At 41.7% G+C, this 18611-nt stretch overlaps 1 protein-coding gene across 4 annotated transcripts in view; it reads right to left on the reverse strand.

Annotated features, from left to right (window-relative positions):
- The window catches only part of TMEM273 (transmembrane protein 273), a 75737-nt gene that overhangs the window by 26082 nt on the left and 31044 nt on the right, over positions 1–18611 (reverse strand). For all 4 annotated transcript variants that reach the window (XM_046655344.1, XM_046655343.1, XM_046655342.1 and 1 more), the window contains exon 2: positions 10326–10518. In XM_046655344.1, the coding sequence (XP_046511300.1) occupies positions 10326–10446 (121 nt within the window). In that variant the 5' untranslated portion in view covers positions 10447–10518. The remainder of the gene's footprint in view (positions 1–10325; positions 10519–18611) is intronic.

An 18611-nucleotide genomic window follows, 5' to 3' on the forward strand; every position in this document is an offset into this window, starting at 1 on the left:
ATCAAGAAGAATCCAGCAAGACAAAAGAAGAATTATACATCCTGACCCTGTGGACCCCATTCAGGGATGCAAGCCTCGTTTGATATCCAAAAATCAATCAATGTAATCCACCATATTGACAGGCTAAAGAAGAAAAAATCCATGTGATCATATCAACTGATGAAGAAAAAGCATTTGACAAAATTCTATACCAATTCCCGACAACATCGCTCAGTAACCTAGGAACGGAAGGAAACTTCTTCAACTTGATAAAGACTATCTACCAAAAACCCTACAACACACATCACACTTAATGGTGAGAAATGAGATAGTTTCTCATTAAGGTGGAGAGCAAGGCAAAGATATCTGCCATCACTATGCGTGCTCAACACGGGACTGGAAGTTCCTGCCAGTCCAATAGGGCAAGAAAAGGAATTTAAAAGTATACTGTTCATAAAGGAAGAAATAAAACGGTCCCTATATGCAGATGATATGATGGTCTGTGTAGAAAATCTGAAGGGATCTTAAAAATAACTCTGAGAACTAATAGGTGAGTTCAGCAAGGTGGCAGCATACAAGATCAGCATACACAAACCAATCGTACTTCTATGTACTAACAATTACACACAGAAAGAGAAAGTTTAAATACAATACAATTTACAATCACTCAAAAAAATACTTAGTTGTACATCTAATCATACAGGAACAGGTCTCATTTGTTAAAAACTCTACACCACCGATGAGAGAAATCAAGAAGGATCTTAATAAATGGAAACACATACCCAGTTCATGGAAAACTCAACGTAATAAAGATGTCAAATTTTCCCAAATTGATCTCTATACTTAACGTAATTCTTATCAGAATCCCAGCAAGATTTTTTGTAGATATAGATAAGATTATTCTAAATTTTACGTGGAAATGTAAAGGAACTAGAATTGCTAAAAACTTTTCTTTTTAAAGTAAGGGGGATCACTCTACCATCATGAAACTTATATGCCTACAGAAGTCATGACTGTGTGGTATTGGCAGAGGGACAGACACTGACATCAACGGAAAAGAAAAGATAACCCAGAAATTATATGACTAACGGATTTTTGGCAAGGGAGCAAAATCAATTCAATAGAAGAAGGGTAATTTTTTCAACCAATCGTGCTGGAAAAATTGAACACCCATAGGCATAAAAAAAAAAAGGACCTTGATCTAAATTCATAAATGAACTCAAAATGGATCATAGATTTAAACGTAAAATATAAAAAGAGGCAACTTTTAGGAGAAAATATAAGACAAAATCTTGGAGACTCGGGGCTTGGTGAAAACTTCCCAGACATGATATCACAAGAAGGCTCCATAAATGAAGAAAAAAGCAGTAAATTAGACAATTAAAAATAAATACTTTTGGGGGCTGGCCCCGTGGCCGAGTGGTTAAGTTCGCGCTCTCCGCTGCAGGCGGCCCAGTGTTTCATTGGTTCGAATCCTGGGCGCAGACATGGCACTGCTCATCAGACCATGCTGAGGCAGCGTCCCACATGCCACAACTAGAAGGACCCACAACGAAGAATATACAACTATGTACCGGGGGGTTTTGGGGAGAAAAAGGAAAAAATAAAAAAAAAATCTAAAAAAATAAAAAATAAAAAAAAATAAATACTTTTGTTCCACGAAAGACACTGTGAATAACATGAAAGGACAAGCTGGAGACTGGGAGAAAATATTTACAGATCACGTATTTGACAAAGGACTCACATCCAGAATATCTTAAAGACTCTTGAAATTCAATAGTAAAATTTAAAAAAGCAAACAATCCAGTTAGAAAAGTGGTGAAAGTCGCAAAGCAAATTCTTGCTGTCTCAGAAAATTTCTCCTAGCCTTCCTGGGGTCTTACCCTCTTCCTGTACCCTCTGTTTACTTTCTGAGAGACCCTGGTGTGTTTGTTTTCTTTTGCTACATTTGTGGTAATTTATTACACAGCAAAAGAAAACGGATACATCAAGAATTCTTTCTCACTGGAATCCACACACCACGTGACTCTGAACCATTGCGTTGGCAGCAATCCGGAACAGGGGAAAAGCTGTCAGGGAAGATTTTTACAAAGATCTCAGGGACCAAGAGCCAAGGAATAAAGTGATGAGTTTGACTTGTAAGATAAAAACGAATTTAATTCTCTTTACCCCGGCCTCTGCCATCTTTTCATTATAAATTAAGGAGAAAAGAAGCCTCTGCTGTCTTCGATAGCTCTGGCTCCTCCAGTGAAGAATGGTTTAGGCACTGGAATGTAATTAAAGTGATATTGTATTTTTTTATTATCATGATTATAATAATACATAGATTTCAGCAGTGCTTTCCAAGAGAATTAAAATGGAGACAGATGGCTGACATTTTGGTTGGAATTAGAGTCCATAGGAATATTTTATATGGCAGCTTTTTAAAAAGGAAGGTGCAAGCCTCTAATAAAATGCTTAGAAATTTCACCAGATGTTTTCAATAGCTATTCTTAGAGCAATATTTTAGCAAAATTTAAAAATATTGATCAGTTGGTAGTTAAGAGGCGAATAATACATTTAGAATTGTGACAACCGTAATCCAAAGCCTGGTTGAAAGTCTTTTATCATTATGTCAAAAGTACATCAGCCTTGGGGCTGGTCCAGTGGCATAGTGGTTAAGTTCGCGCCCTCCTCTTCAGCGGCCTGGAGTTCACAGGTTCGGATCCCAGGCGCAGACACAGCACCGCTTATCACGCCATGCTGTGGCAGGCGTCCCGCATATAAAATAGAGGAAGATGGGCAAGGATGTTAGCTCAGGGCCAATCTTCCTCAAAAAAACAAAAAATGTACATCAGCCTTTCTCAGATGGATATCCTGCACCTCCAAATGCAGAACCCAGGGAAGGACACGAAATGAGTTATGTAGTTTTCTGGTGGGGAATGAATAACCAGAATCTAATCTTAGGATATCAGGCAAGCCCCCAAATGAGGAATGTTCTGTGAAAAAAAGGGGATAGAAGTTTCTACAGTATCAACGTCATAAAAGACAAACAGAGGTTGTGGGATGTTCCAGATTAAAGAAAGCTAAAGAGACACGGTTACCAAATGCAATACCTGACCCTCCACTGGCTCCTTTGCTGGACTGCAAAGGGCAATGGCAGGTTACCTGAAAATACCAGACTACAATCAGTAGACTACGTGAAATCATTGTGTCAGTGACAAACTTCCTGAAGTTGATAACTGTGCTGTGGTCGTGTAAGAGATTATCTCTGTTTCTAAGAAATACAAACTAACATATCTAGGGGTTTAAAAAAAAAACATGATGTCTACAACTTACTCTCAAGTGGCTCAGAAAAAAGACCTCTCTCTGGATAGATAGATAAATAAACAGATGGCTTATGATAAAACAAATGAGGTGATTTGTTTAAGAATTCGCTAACCCACATGGGTTTTCTTTGTGCTGTTCTTACTCTTGCAACTTTTCTTTAAGTTTGAAATTATTTTGAGAGGACAATTTAAAAAGTCTTAGCAGATTTTCCATGATGCCAGCACTTTGTATTCTCGACCGAGAGGCATTTTGGTGTTAGGGCTAAAAATGTAGCTTCGGGGCATCCAAATGCTTCCATCTGAATCCCAGCATTCCTATTTACCTGCTACGTGGCCTCTGGTAGCTACTTTATCACTCTGTGCCTCAGTTTGCTCATCTGTGAAATGGGCATGATGATGATAAGAGCATCTACCTCGTGGGCTGTTTGTGAGAAATGAATGAGGTCCGCGTGGAAGAGCAAAGAGCGGCACCATGCCCAGAATCAGCTCTTGGGAAGCGGGCTTTTATGATGCTTTCAAGGAGCCAAGATGAGACTAAGACCAAAGAAGAAGAAGGTGAAGGAAAAGGAATCTTACCTACAAGTTATGAAGAGGCGTGAACTATAATAAATAGAACAGTACAATATGACTCAAATATAGGTGATTCCAAAAAGTGGCACAGAATAGGAAACCCATTAACAGTTCGAACATAGATGCAGTGGATACAGAATAGATGAAGCATTGCAAAGCAGGGGAGAAAGGAAAGATTATTAAATAAATGATATCAGGACAATTGATGTTCCATATGGAAAAAACTAAAGTTAGATCCTTTCTTTAGGTCATACACAAAAATAAATTGCAAATAAAAGACCTAATCATGAAAAATGCAGCCACTTTAAAGTAAAAAACAATTTTTTTAAGTTTCTTACACAAAACAGAAAAACCAAACACACAAAAAGGAAAAGACTGATAAATATGATTGTATCGCATTTAGAGACTTCTGCAGAACAAAGGAGGCCACAAAGATAAAAGATAAGCAACATACTGAGAGAAGATATTTGCAACGCTTGACACAGGCGAATAAGGAATACCCCGAAAAAATATATAAAAGACCAATAACCTAATAAAATTTGGACAAAAAGTAAATAACAGGAAATTTACAGCAAAAGAAAGCTGGTTGTCTGATAAACAGAGGGAAAATGGTTATTCTCACTAGTAACCAGGAACACAGAACCTAAAAACTTGGAGATGGTATTTGGCATCCCTGATTGGCAAAAAATGAGAAGCCTAACAATATTGAGCATTAGTGAACCTGTAGGGGGACATAAGTCCAGGCCTCGCTGATGGCGAACAGTTTGGCAATATCCAATAAGAGGAGAATCATGCATGCCTGTGACACAGCAACTCTTCCAGGTGTGTCTCCACCAAAACAGTTGCATGTGGGTGCCGGGAGACAGGACTGAGAAGGGTCATTGCAGCATCGGTGGTCATGCAAAAAGTTAGCAACAACCTAAATTCCATCAGTACAGGAATGGATAACTAAATCCTGATACAGCGTTTCAACAGAATCGTAGAGGCAGTTGGGATGAATTGGTCTGATTCATATGATCAGAATGGGTAGATAATGGAGCATTTTAAGTACGTTGTGGTGGCATGCACATCAAGTTTTTAACACCTAGAAAGCAACACAGGAAGGAAGCCCAGTGAAAGCAGGAGTGCTGTTTCTTCTGGAGAGGAGGGGAGGAACACAGGACAGAGGAGGGGCGCCCAAAGAGCTCTGTCTCCATCTCTCATGTTCTGTTTCTTCGATGGATATGTCGATTTATCCATCTACTTTGAAATAATATATCTAAAAACACCCACAAATTTTTCAAGTGTTAATTCAGGGTGTTGAGTCCATGAATGTTTGTTACATTAATCTCAGTTTTTAAAAGTATTCTTAAAATATTCAAAATCTTGTTTTTCAAAAACTCTCCAACTACTCTGTATATGGGAAATAGTGGACCTGGCCTTGCTTTCCGGGGTCCCATGTGAGCCTGGACATCACCTGGGGGACAAGGTGGCAATCCGCTCCCACCGTCTTCCCGAGAGCCCTTTCGCACACAGTTCTCGTATACACCCTGGGGTGACTGCTAACCTGGTCACCGACCCTCATAAGCCATCCATTAGTAAGTTATACTAGATATGTCCCCAGTCCCTTTTACCAGCCCATAAAGGAAAAGCCCAATTTTTTCCTACAGCTTTTAACAGGCTGTCATGTTATTTTCATTCATAGAAATTTATTTATTGGAATTAACAATATGTATGATTACCACGAAAAATTTCCATACACAGAAACTAAAAGATGCCTCACCATCCCATTTTCTGAAAAGAGTAAATGGATACTATTCATCATTTGCTGTATTGCCTTCCATCGATTTTTGGATAGGTCAGTGAACACATGCAAAATGTAACTATAACTATACAACGGTAACATTATAACCGTCACTTTGTCACTTCTCTTCTGTCCATGTCAGTTCTGAGAAAGTTTTGTCTTTCATTTAAACATATTGGATGTCATTGGAACAGAACATAACTGATTTAGCCAGATTCCACCTGATCATCACTTGTTTCTGGTTTCCACTATGGTCAGCATTGGTCAATAACTTCCTCTTAAATATTTGGGGGGGGGGCGCTTTTACCTTATTATTGCATTAGGATAAGTTCCTGAAGGTGGGATTTCTGGGTAGAAGGTTGCAAACAGCTTACATTTTACTACCTATTGCCAAATGGCTTTTTGAGAAGATCAGATCAATTAGCACCTGAATATCCAATAGTGAGTCTTGCCTCATCTCAGATGCTGGCTCCATGCTGTAAATGTGATAACAGACTGAATTCTCTCAACAGCCCTATGTAGTAGGTGCCACCATGATCCCCAAGTTACAGATGAGAAAACTGAGCGCAGCCAGAATGAATGACCTGCCCACGCTCTCGGGGCTGGTAAATAGCAGAGTAAGATTAACATTCAGAGGGTTTAGAGCCAGACACCCACTCCTACCACTACTATCTGTACTACTAAAACCTGAAAGTGCTAACTAGCTGTGACACCTTGGCCAAGTAATTAAGATCTCATCCATAAGATGCAGATAATAATGGAACCTACGCCGTGGAATTATCGTGGGGACTGGAGGAGCAAATGCGATGTGTTCAGCAGAGTAGGCGGCACAGCAGAAGCACTCAAAAATGATCGGTGTGATTATTTCTTTTACTTGTGAACCTGAGCATTTTCAAGGCTCATTGTTTGTAATTCTTCAATGAATTGTGTGTTTGTATAATCTGCACGCTTTTCATTGGATTTCTGAAATGTAACTTCCTTTATCCCCCAGGACAGACTGGTTTGTATACCTAGACAGGTCAAGAGCAGAAACAAGGGTCAGAACTTTGGCCACCTTCTGCCACTTTGCTGGGCACGCTTTGCATTATCTGTCCTGCACATCCTGTTCTTACCATCCCCTCATTGTCACAGTCAGGCACCCATTTCCACGTGCAAACTGATAGGTGTTCAGGCTGTCCGTCTGTCTGACATGCTAACTCCCAGAAGCCAAGGTCTTTGTTCTCTCCTGGGTTTGGTGCAGGCTTCAGACAGAGTCTTGCCCGTGGGAATCACTTTACCCATGTATGGGATGCAAGCTTTTGCTCCGGAAACAGAAGATTAAACACAATGAGTGCCTTTGAGTCTTGACCCAGCGCAAGTCCTGGGAACAAGTATCTTTGCGTAGATGAGGGACGTCCATTGCCTTTTTAAGAAATAGCAATTGATGTCAAAGGAGATTTTGCGAAGTTCCATGGCTCTTTCCTTCTCTGTCTCTATCTATGCATATTTCTAACCCTCATTCTGGGCCTCCGTCTCTTTCTTCATTTCTTCCTCTCTGTCTGCTTCTCTAGACTTAGGTTTCTCCCTCTCTATCTGGCTCTACTTTATTAGTCTCTGCCTCTGTGTCTCTCCCTTCTTTTGATGCACAGGATTAAAGGCGGCTTTAAAAAACAAAGATACCTCTGCCACGCGATCCCTCCTGTTTTCCCCGGGCCCACAAGCATTTGTCAGTTGCAGCCAGAACGAAACAGACAAGAGCATTGTTCACTGTTCGGCCAAAGTGGGAAAAGCCGTCTGTCCAAAGGGACATATCTGCACTTTAGGGATCAAGCCCCGATGGGCTCACACTCCCCCAGTTTCCCCCGACTGCGACGCCCCTGCCACGGAACAGCAGCGTCTGCCCCATTTCTGCATCCCTGACTTACCCAGGAGAAGGAGGAAGGCTCTCAGCATCCTGGCCCCCAAGCTCATGCTGGCTCTCCACTCCTGGCTCCTTGCAGAGCAGGCACGGACGGCTGTGCGACCCAAGGTTCAGGGGACAGGAGCCAAGCTCCACGTGACGGGGAAGGAAGTCACTGTCACGGCCGGGAGGCTACTCCCTTCCTCTCAGCCCCGTCAGAGGGCAGGGCTGAGGGAAGTCTCTGTGGTCCTGGCCTCTGCCGGGCGGTGGAAGGGAGCTGGCCCCCAATGAGGGCTCACTGTGGTGTGCTGCGGTCCTAGTTACAACCCAGCAATATCTCCTGTAATCCTCCCCACACAGCACGGGACAAATTCTTGCCCAAAAACCCAGGCTCATAAGTCTCAGGGGGGAACGTGGTTGGCCTGGCCATCCGGCTCCTGCTGTAGCACCCATGGCCTTTAACCAGGGACAGGAAGCCCCCTCCCCAGCCCACAGAGCAGCTCAGTCACTCTTTTCGGCCCTGGATCCTTCAAGAGTGGGAGGCTTATGACTCTCTTTTCAGAATTACATGATTTTTGGGGAGGGGTTTTTTGTTTGGTCTTTGTGAGGAAGATTTGCCCTGAGCTAACACCCATTGCCAATCCTCCTCTTTTTTTTGCTTGAGGAAAATTGGCCCTGAGCTAACATCCATGCCAATCTTGCTCTATTCCGTATGTGGGATGCCTTCACTGCAAGGCTGACGAGGGGAGCAGGTCTGCAGCTGGGATCCAAACTCACGAACCCAGGCCACCACAGTAGAACACACAGAATTTCAACCACTTGGCCATGGAGCCAGCCCCCAGAATTATGCTCTTAAAGACCCAAAATAAAGTACATATGGATTATAAAGTAAATCAGTTATATTGAAATACAGTTATCAAAATATTTAGAAAACAGACATGACATAGAATATGTGTGCTTCTTTATCCACACAGTAAAGAGCAAGATCTAATGGCAGGTGACATGACTGCCACAGTCTTGACGTGGTGATAAATGTGAAGGATATTGAGTGTGATCTGTAACAACTGGAATGTGGATGAAAACATCGTCAGTTCCTACTAGGAATAAAGTCACCTGTGTGGTGACACCACTGTGGTTTGTCGGCCGTACTCGCGGTAGAAGGAAATGCTAGGCTTCTATTACAGATCACAGGACAGAGATGTGATTTTTTCCCAGCCACATTCACAGACCCCAGGTCAAGTACCCTACGCTGGAGGACTCTTGGTTGTCAACACCGGGTCGACCAGCAGATATGGGGCCAGGTTTCTTTACTTCTCCTTGACATCTGCTTGACCATCAAGCCACCACCTCAAGTGTGCAAGAAATGTCACTTTTTAAAATGTAATCAACTTACTGACAACTGTTGAGCCCCACTGAACTGAGTTGGCAGAAATGCAACTTCATTCTTGGGCTCCTTTGGCCAAATCCCAAAGACACTAGCTCACTGAGCACTTCCCCTGGGCCCGGCACTCTCTTAGAATATGGCATTTATTTGACCCCCATCACAACCCTATGAGTTAGGTATTAGCACGGGCCTTCCCATGACAGAGGAAGAAACCAAGTCACTTGTGGCACCCCCAAATCCCCTCAGCTGGGCTTTGAACCCAGGCCATCAGCTGGCCACCCATGCCTCTCACACTGTGCTGTGACCTCCATGTGTGGGCGCCACCCACTGCTGAGGTCCAGCCGTCCGGACAGAGGTGGTGAGGTTGGCCTGGTGGCCACCGACACTTACTGGGCCCCTTCAGCCTGGCCACTTTTCTCCTTCTGAGTCTCATGTAAACGATGGACAAGCATTGAGCAGGGTGTTCACGAGAAAAGCAGTTTTCTTCCTTTTGGTGCCTTAGGGTTCCATTCTTCCACCCAGATACACTTTATTTGGTATTAAACACTTTGAGTCAGTCTTTGCCTGCACCAGGAAACACACTCTCTCTTGCTTCCCCTGAAACATGTGGACTTCTAAAATTTTTATACCACTTAATAGCAACATTTGTAGGAGAAATATTTCACTTTCCCCAAACAAACTGAGAAAACGCCCGGAAACACGCGATAATCTGTAGACAGCGGTTGGGGACCGCAGGGAAGTGCACCAGGGCAGAGCAAGCCATCCGGGGGCTCCAAGGTGAGCAAAGAGGTCCTGCGTTTACATGAAATCAACCGTCTTCAAATGTTGGCAACTGATTTTAAAATGTCTTCACATGTGGTGGGTCCAACCAAACACCAGTGTGTAACTTCTGCTCTAGAAGACCCCTCGAAACCGCTTCCAGGGCTTGACCTTTCGTATGTAAACCCAGGAAGGGAAGTTTATGCAGCAACTTCTGCTTTTCAGCCTGCCACAACCTCCTGAGACCGGAAAAGAATGCGTCTGCTACAGACTTGAATGGAGAAGGGGGAAATACAGAGGCTCAAAATTGTCCCAGAAGCTAAAATCTGAAAGGATGACCTGGCATCCAGCCAGTGCACCTGGGTGTGAATGGTCCTCTCACTGTGGTGTGAAGACACCCAGCAAGAAAGGGTGCCCCACCCCATGCTCCTATAGTGAATGCCCAGGTCTTAACCTGAGGCTCTTCCTGTCACAGGCATTGGGATGGCTCCCACTAGACCAGGAGCCTGCGAGGGAGGGACTGGACCATCTAGTCCAGCTCCTGACACAGCACACGGTCTCAGTAGTGTTTGTTGAATATGCAATCAACTGACTGACTTAGCTTACACCCAGGCTGAGCCAGCCCAGCCTCCAGCCTGGGAGCAAGAAGGCTGTGGACCTTACCTGTGGTTGGGAGATGACCTGCTCTGCTAGGCAGAAGACAATGAGCCCTGTAGCTCTGATATTCTGCAGGGTGCTGTCCCTCCTCCAGAGCCATCGCAGTCATGCTGGTCACGCAGGTCATGCTGAAGAAGCTTCTGATTCTCCCAGCACCTCAGCACCAGCCATAGAGCACACAGATTCACGTCTTAGGTGTCTGGAGTCCAAGTCAGGAGAAACCATCAAACCCACCACCATTACAGGAGATTTTTTTAAAAATTAGAGATAGGGAAGATCTGAAACACACTTTGATTTATCAGACTTAACTAGAACTCTGCACCCAACAATTAAAAAATAGCCGTTCTTGAGGGTATTCTGCTAAGTGAAATAAGCCAGACAGAGAAAGACAAACGCCATATGATTTCTCTTATGTGTGGAATCTAAAAAACAAAACAAACGAACAAACAAAACAAAACAAGACCAGATTCATAGACTCAGAGAACAGATTGGGGGTTGCCAGAAGGGAGGGGGTTGAGGAGCCAGCGAAATGGGTGAAGAGGACCCAGAGACACAAACTTCTAGTGATAAAATAAATAAGCCATGGGGTTACGACCATAGTCGATAATACTTTGTGTGGCGACAGAGGGTAGCTAAACATTGTGGTGATCACTGTGCAATGTATACAAATGTCCAGTCATGATGTTGTACACCTGAAACCACTGTAATATTGTAGGTCAATTATTCTTGAATTAAAAAATCAAGAAAATAGCTATTCTTGTCAAGCAAACGTGATATTTACCAAAAAAAAAAAAAAGACCACCTCTGGGCCGTGAAGTAACTCTCAAAAATTTCAAAGAATGGGTGACATAGAGACCATATTTCTTACCGCAGCGCAGCTGAGTCAGACAGCAGCAAAAATAGATGACATTTCCATATGTTGGATATTTAGAACACTTCTAAGTAACTCGTAGGTCAAAGAAAAAATTACAGGGAAAATTAAAAATAGCTAGAACTGAATGATAATGAAACTGTTTCACATCAGATTTTATGAAATACAAGTAAAGTAATAATTAGAGGGAAATGTCCACATGTAATTAATTATGAAGGAAGGACTGGTAACAATAAAAATCTTGGGTAATATGTTTGTGACAATGTGGAGGAACCTGGAAGACACTCTGCTAAGTGAAATAAGCCAGATACAAAAAGACAGATACCACGGAATCTCGCTTAAACGTAAAATCTAAAACAGTCGAACTCACAGAAGCAGAGAGTGGAATGGTGGTTGTCCCGGGCTGGAGAGAGGGGGAAATGGGGAGAGGATGATCAAGGGGTACAAAGTTTTGTTACCAGCTCTTGGTTAACATCCGCCCTGATATTGGTTCCCCCACAGTGAAGCTGGCATGTATGGGGTTAAAAGTAAAAACCTGCATTCCTAGTTCCCCGGGTCTTTGGTTCCACTCATAGGTAAATGCTTGTTTCTTTAACCTCTGACTCCCTGATCTATGGAGCCAAGTAGAAGTTACAAATTGTTAAAGCGGGATGGCCTCATGCTGGGCTCCCACTAACCGCTGTGGCTAATCACGGGACCTTGAAGTTCTTTCACAAAGAAACTAATGTCCAGAGAATATCAAGAAACTGAAGCTTCCCAGGCCCCACTCCTTGGCTTCCTGACGTCAGAGTCTACCTTCCACCATGGAGATACACAGCCAAGGACGCTTATCTGAGAAATCCTTTGTCTCCTCCACTGGAAGCAGCCCCAGACACAGGCCGAGGGGAAAACGCTGATGGTCCCCCCTCCCCTACCTAAAACCCCAAGTAAAAACCCCTACCCATTCCTTAACAGGGAGCTAGCAATTTTGGGGGCACCAGCCCTTGCTTTTCTCCCTCTGCCTGGCAAAGTAAAGCCTTTCCTTTTCCTCCCAAGACTCTGTTCTCATTATTTGGATTGACATCAAGATCAGAGACCGAGCTTTCAGTAACAGTTTCAGTCATGCAAGATGAGTAAGTTCTGGAGATCTAACGTAAGGCAGTGTGACTGTGGTTAACAATACTGCATTGTATACTTAAAATTTGCTAAGAGGGTAAATCCTAAGGTTCTCATCATAAAAAAAAAAAAAAGAAAAGAAATGTAATTATGTGAGGTGATGGATACGTTCATTAGCTTGATTGTGGCAATTATTTCACAATGTATACGCATATTAAAACATCAAGTCGTACATCTTAAATGTATAAAATTTTTATGTCAATTATACCTCAAGAAGGATGGGGGGGAAATCTTGGGTAATGCTAAAGTTAAGTCAAAAATGTGGGAAAATATGATGTAACATCTTTGAAAATAATCGTCCATTCTCTGGTAAAGTTGAAGATTTGTTTACCGTGTGATCCAGCAATTCTACACTGGAGATATAACCAGCGCACTTTGAAGCCTGTGCATTCAGAGATGCAGAAAAGGATATTTCTTGAGCATGATTTGTAAGAGCAAAAAAGACCTTGAAAGAACCACAAAACTCATCAACAAGAGAATGGATAAATAATGGATGATAAATTTTTACGATGGAATATTATATAGCTATAAAAATGAATAAACTACAGCAACACAGACAACTTGGATAAATCTTCGAGCTGGGATATTGTGTGAAAAATCAAATGGCAAAAGATTACAAACAGAATGATACCATTTTCAGGAAGCGCAGAAACAAGTGAAAGTAAACAAGAAAGAGTCTGGGGAATACGTGTATATTTTTCATTGAATAATATTTTTTTAAATCATTAGAATGAAAAACACAAAATTGAGGACAGGGAGGGGAAAGGAAAGGAACATGCAGGTAGGATGCAGAGGTCATGTTCTAGTTCTTTAATTGCAAGTTGGGTGAATGGGTATTTGTGTTATTATTATACTTTATTAATAGGAAGATCGTATGCAGAGTTTTTCCCAGGTAAGTCCTGGTTTGTGTCCGTTATCTTAGCGCAATTATAATAGCATCCCCTTTCACTCCCACAGGTTTGACGAAGGCCTAAAGGTTCGGATCATAATTATATAGTCTCCTTATTCACGATCCACATATGTTACCGTGAATTTGATATTGATTAAAGATTGCAGAATTAACATGTAATTAAAACAAATATGAATACCAGCACAGTTGTGTTGATAGCAATTTAAATTGTTTCAACCATTCTAGTCATAAGTACCAACAGCTTTAAAACTTTACACAAGCTTTGACCCATTAGTTCCTCTTTAAGGAACATAGTTTAAGGAAATAATTGAACAAATGTATAAGGATGCTCGACAGACAATGAATGAAAATTAAAAATCAGAACGACACGTAAAAGACAGGAACCAATCTAAATTGGCACACGTCTATAATGAAATAGTAAGCAGACAGGAGAGTGTACACCAGTAAGTGCATATTTTACCCTCGTTGCCTCGCCTGTATTTCAATAAGCAAATTACTGTAGATACCTTTCCAGAGAAAGAAGAAAGATACAGTTTGTAGGCCAATGTGGTCAGTGGTGCAGCCCACTGGTCCAAAACCTTTTGCAACTAAAGTTTAAAGAAAGTGCAACCTTGGACTATGCAGAAGCAATAACGTGAAAGGGTATGTGTGCATTTGAGGGGGCCACAGGACAGCATATCTATAAATGTGATCTAACCTTACCAGAAATACATATACATCTGTTGTTGTTTTAATATTTTTTCCTGATTACAAAACTTATATTTATGCCGTTACGTACACACGGCTTAATTTCTTTCCCTGTCTCTGCATGGCTGTACACAGTTCTGTTACTGACCCAAGAATAGTATTGTGATTCTCAATTTTCTCAAATACAGCCAGGTCATGATAAAAAGTATAAAGTCCATCTAAGGTACTGATGCAAATTTCATTATTAAAGTAACCAAACTTGAAATAATGAATCGCCAAAACCCAAAAGCAATTTTCACTCTCAAGTGTTTTTCCAGTGCCCCCTAGGAGCTAAGGAACTGGGCATCCACTGATGTGACTTTGGGGAAGCCATGGACCAAAGCCATGTCCAGCAGCACAAAACCCCTTTGGCTCAGGGGCTCCTGGCCAAAGAAACCTGGGCATGGTCTACTAAGAGCCCAGTACAAAGGCAGCTCAGGGAACAGGGCGTGTTTCTCAGTCTGGGCATCCAGTTTCATCCACACTTGGCCATCTGCAGGCTGTGTGAGAACTAGGAAATCTGATGTATGCAGTATTTCCCTCACTACTGAAAAGGGGAACTTCATTCTCAGGCCATACCTTTTAGAAGGTTGCCAAAGTTAGCATGCATCAAATTTGAAAATGTGCAAAAACGCAAGCCAGCCAGATGACTTGTTTCTTGACTTCAGCCTTGAGGAAGGATTGTCTACTGTCGGGGCATCTCAGGGGTTGCAGGAAGCTTCTTAGAGAACACTAGCAAATGTTGGGGGCCTCACACTCTGCCTCATTTTCTCAGGAGGAATTAAAATCTTTCCTGGCTTCTCTGCCTGGGAAGTGAGCATCTACAAATTCTCAATTTGCAAATGGGTTTCTGCCCTGGAATCACAGGAGTTTAGTCCATACACCAATTTCCTTTGCATTAACAAATGTCATCATATGAATAAAGATTCTGAAGATGGATCTCCGTGAAAAATCTCTTCTTACCTACACGAACCCACAGACCTACCTACTCGGGTAATATTCCCACCGGGATAACGCTTACTAAAGTAATGAGACGGGATGGGGAAGAAAGCAAAACTTCTGGAGAGAGAAACAGTGTTAGGATTGAGTCGGGCTTTTTAAAAAGAAATTTAGAGTCTATTTAAAGTCAATGATTAAGAGCATAGACTCAGAGATCAGAGTCTTGACCCTAAACTTAACCTTTGTGTGTCTTAGTTTCTTCATTTGTGAAAGAGAAATTAAAACGTCCTCATAGGGTTGTTATGAGGAGTAAGTGAATTAATACACGTGAGCCTACTAAACCAATGATTGGCGCACTGTCAATGTAAGTGTAAGTGGTTGATGTAATTTTTGTGATGCTGATTGACAAAAAGTGAGCCCACTTGTGAGTGTCTTTTAAAATGAATACTACAAATCTATACTGGGAGATATAATGGTGACTTAAATAAATGGAGACATCACACGGTCACTCACAGCCTAGCACAAGGTCCTTTGTAGGCCAGCATAGGGCTTCTGGCAGAGGAGTGAGAAGACTAGAGAGCTCCTAGGGTCTAAATTGAAAATTACAAGAAACCGTTGTGGAGAGAGAAGGCAGTGGGGTCATGTAGAAATGGCAGCCTGGAGCTGAAAGGCCCAAGCATCGCAGACCAGGTTTATGCTCACGGGGAGCTCTCTGCTTGACTCACCCTCACCCAGATGGCCTGGATGAAGCAAAAGAACAGCAGAGCCAGTCCGGTGCCCGCTGCAGGTGGTGCATTATCAGCAGGGCAGCGCCGGAAGAGAGGGAACCAATGACGACAGGTGGGTATGGACTGGCCTGCCCCGAGCACATTCTAATGCTCGCTACCTCCACCCTTCCCCACCCTCAGTACACGCACCCTAGAGCTCAGAGGCCACTTGATACTTAGAACCAAGAGGAGGACCAAATTATCAAGCAGCCTACGAGGGCTGCTGAGCTTTATGGCTTTGGAGCAGAGGAAGTCGTGCAGACAGGGGTTCTTGAACCCAGATCACAAAGCCAGAGGAACCGCCACCGTCGCGGCCCCAGCCCTCTCAGTGAGGCACACACAGATCCTGGATATTCCTGCTCCTCATCCTTATCGCAAACCAGAGCAGCTGATCGTCCTACAGTCAGGAGTTCACGGGCGAACATAATGAGATATCTGAGGAGCACACGTGCTGAGTAAGAAAAGGAGAAAAGCTAAACACACGGTGACAGAGGAATTACGGTTAATGAAGCAGAAAAAGACACAATCGTTTAATATAAACATAAAAAAATGTACCCAAAGAAGTAAGAGAGAATGTTGGAAACATTAAGCAGGAACAAGCGGTTATGAAAAAAGACTGAAAATGGAGTCACTGCGTATGAAAGCACGTAAATAAGAAACGCTACAGAGGAGATGAATGGAAGGAAAATACAGCAGAAAAATTAATTAGTGGGCTTTGAAAGCTCAGGTTTAGAAATTCTCTCTGACAACGTCAGAAATGAGAAACAGATTAATAAGATAAAGGTTAAGAAACTCAGAAGGTAGAGGGGAAAGTGTCAACATCAATATAATTGGAGTATTGGCAGCAGAGGAAAAAATGAGAGAAGGAATATTTGGAGAAACAACAAATTAAATTTCTCGGAAACAAAGATTAAAGATATGAGACTGAAATGACTCAAGGAATGTTGAAAAGGATATGTGAGAGGGAAAAAAGGCCTAAGTGTATTTTATTGACATTTAATAGCATCGCAAAAAAAGGAAAAATGCTAAGAGCTTCAAGAGAGAAAATGGACATCAAAGGAAAATGGCAAAGGAAAAAGCATCATAATATTCAATATCTCAACAGAAACAATGGATGCAACCACAAGGTGGAGTGTTGAAGGAAAAAGACTTTAAAACAAGCATTTTACATCCAGCTAAGCTCTCATTTAAATGCAAAGTTGAAATAAAGATATTCTCAGTCATGCAAAATTTCAGAATCTCTTTCAAAACTCTCACAAGAAATATTGCAGCAAGAAAAAAAATTAAGAAGCCAATGAAAGATACTGAAAGTTAAGATTAAAAAAGAAAAATATAAAAGTCTGCTACTTAAATATGGAATTGTCAAAAGAATAGAGAGAAACGTATTTCTACATTTAAATCCTTCTTTTCTCCATTCTTCATTTTCCCTTTCTTTTGATTTTTGAAATAATTATGGATACACTCACACACACAGACATACTTTCAGAATTAAAATTCTAGGTGATACTAATAAGTGGTGGGGTGGGAGGGATGAAGATAAAGACTGGGAGGAGAGCAGATGGAGGAAAGCAAATGCTAAAGCAAATGCCTTATTGCAAGGAAGACATAGGTATTGATAAGCTCAAGAAATCGATGGGGAGAAAACCATAGGGATGGATCATGAGAGGTTAGGGATAAATATCAGAATACTAAAAATAGACTTTAAATTTGAAAAGAACAGAAGAAAAATCAGCTAGTCCAATGGAATGTAAGAAAGGAGAAAAAGAACAACAAAAAGTAGACTAAGGTAAAAGGTAAAAGAACACGACAGAAAAAAATTGAAATAAAAAGTAATTACAAAATAAGTAAAATAAATGGAAATGGAAAAATATTTTTCTAACTTTGGAGTAAACAAAGATTTCTCAAATCATGAAACAGAAAAAATTGGTAAGTTGTATTTCCTTAAAATTAAGAATTTCTATGCATCAAAAGAAGTCATTAACAGAATGAAAATGCAACTCATGGAATGGGAGAAGATGTTGATAATACGTGTATTTGACCCAGGCCCCATTTCTAGGCTTTCATGTTTCTATAAATCAATAAAAAAGACAAATATTCACTAGAAGAATGGGCAAAAGACTTGAGGAGGTACTTCCCTGCAAAAAGGACATACGAATGGCAAGGAACATATGAAAGGTGCGCAGTTACATTTGTTAGAGAAATACAAATTAAAATTTCAACATGATTCCACTACCTACCCACCAGAATAGAGTAGGTAAAATGATCAAAACGGAAAATGCCGAGTTGGTGAAAACGTGGAGCCACCGGCTGGCTCCTCTGGCGCTCATGGGAGTGTACGTTGGTACAGGTGTAAAAAGCCCGGCGGTCTCTACTCAGGTTGAACATGCATACACTACGACCAGCAATTCCACGTCTAGGTATAGACCCGGGAGAAATGTACACGTGCGTACGTGTGTGTGCGCCGGGAGAACTGCCCCAGAATGTTCCTTGCAGCCCAACTAGTGATAGCAAAAATCAGGAAGTCACCAAAATGCCAACAACTAAGTAGATAAATAAATTGTATATTTCCACAACAGAATTCTATACAGTGATAAACATGAACAGTCAACATCTTCACACAACAATATAGACTGATCTCGCAAACATGATGTAGCAAAAGATGTCAGATGCATTTATGTAAAGTACAAAAATCGGTCAAATTCATGTACACTCTTAAAAGTCAGGATGGTGGCCTCCCCTGGTGGGTAGTGACAGAGAGGGGGCACAGGGGACTTCAAGGGTGCTGGGAATGCACTGGGGGCTTCACCCAGGCTCTTTCTTTTAGTGAAAATTCCTTTAGCTCTATATTTGGATATACAAACTTTCTGTATGTATATTGAACTGCAAAAAAAATTTAAATATGTAAATAGGGATAACTCACTCTT

Source organism: Equus quagga, chromosome 2 (genome assembly GCF_021613505.1).
Source record: "Equus quagga isolate Etosha38 chromosome 2, UCLA_HA_Equagga_1.0, whole genome shotgun sequence".
NCBI lineage: Eukaryota > Metazoa > Chordata > Mammalia > Perissodactyla > Equidae > Equus > Equus quagga.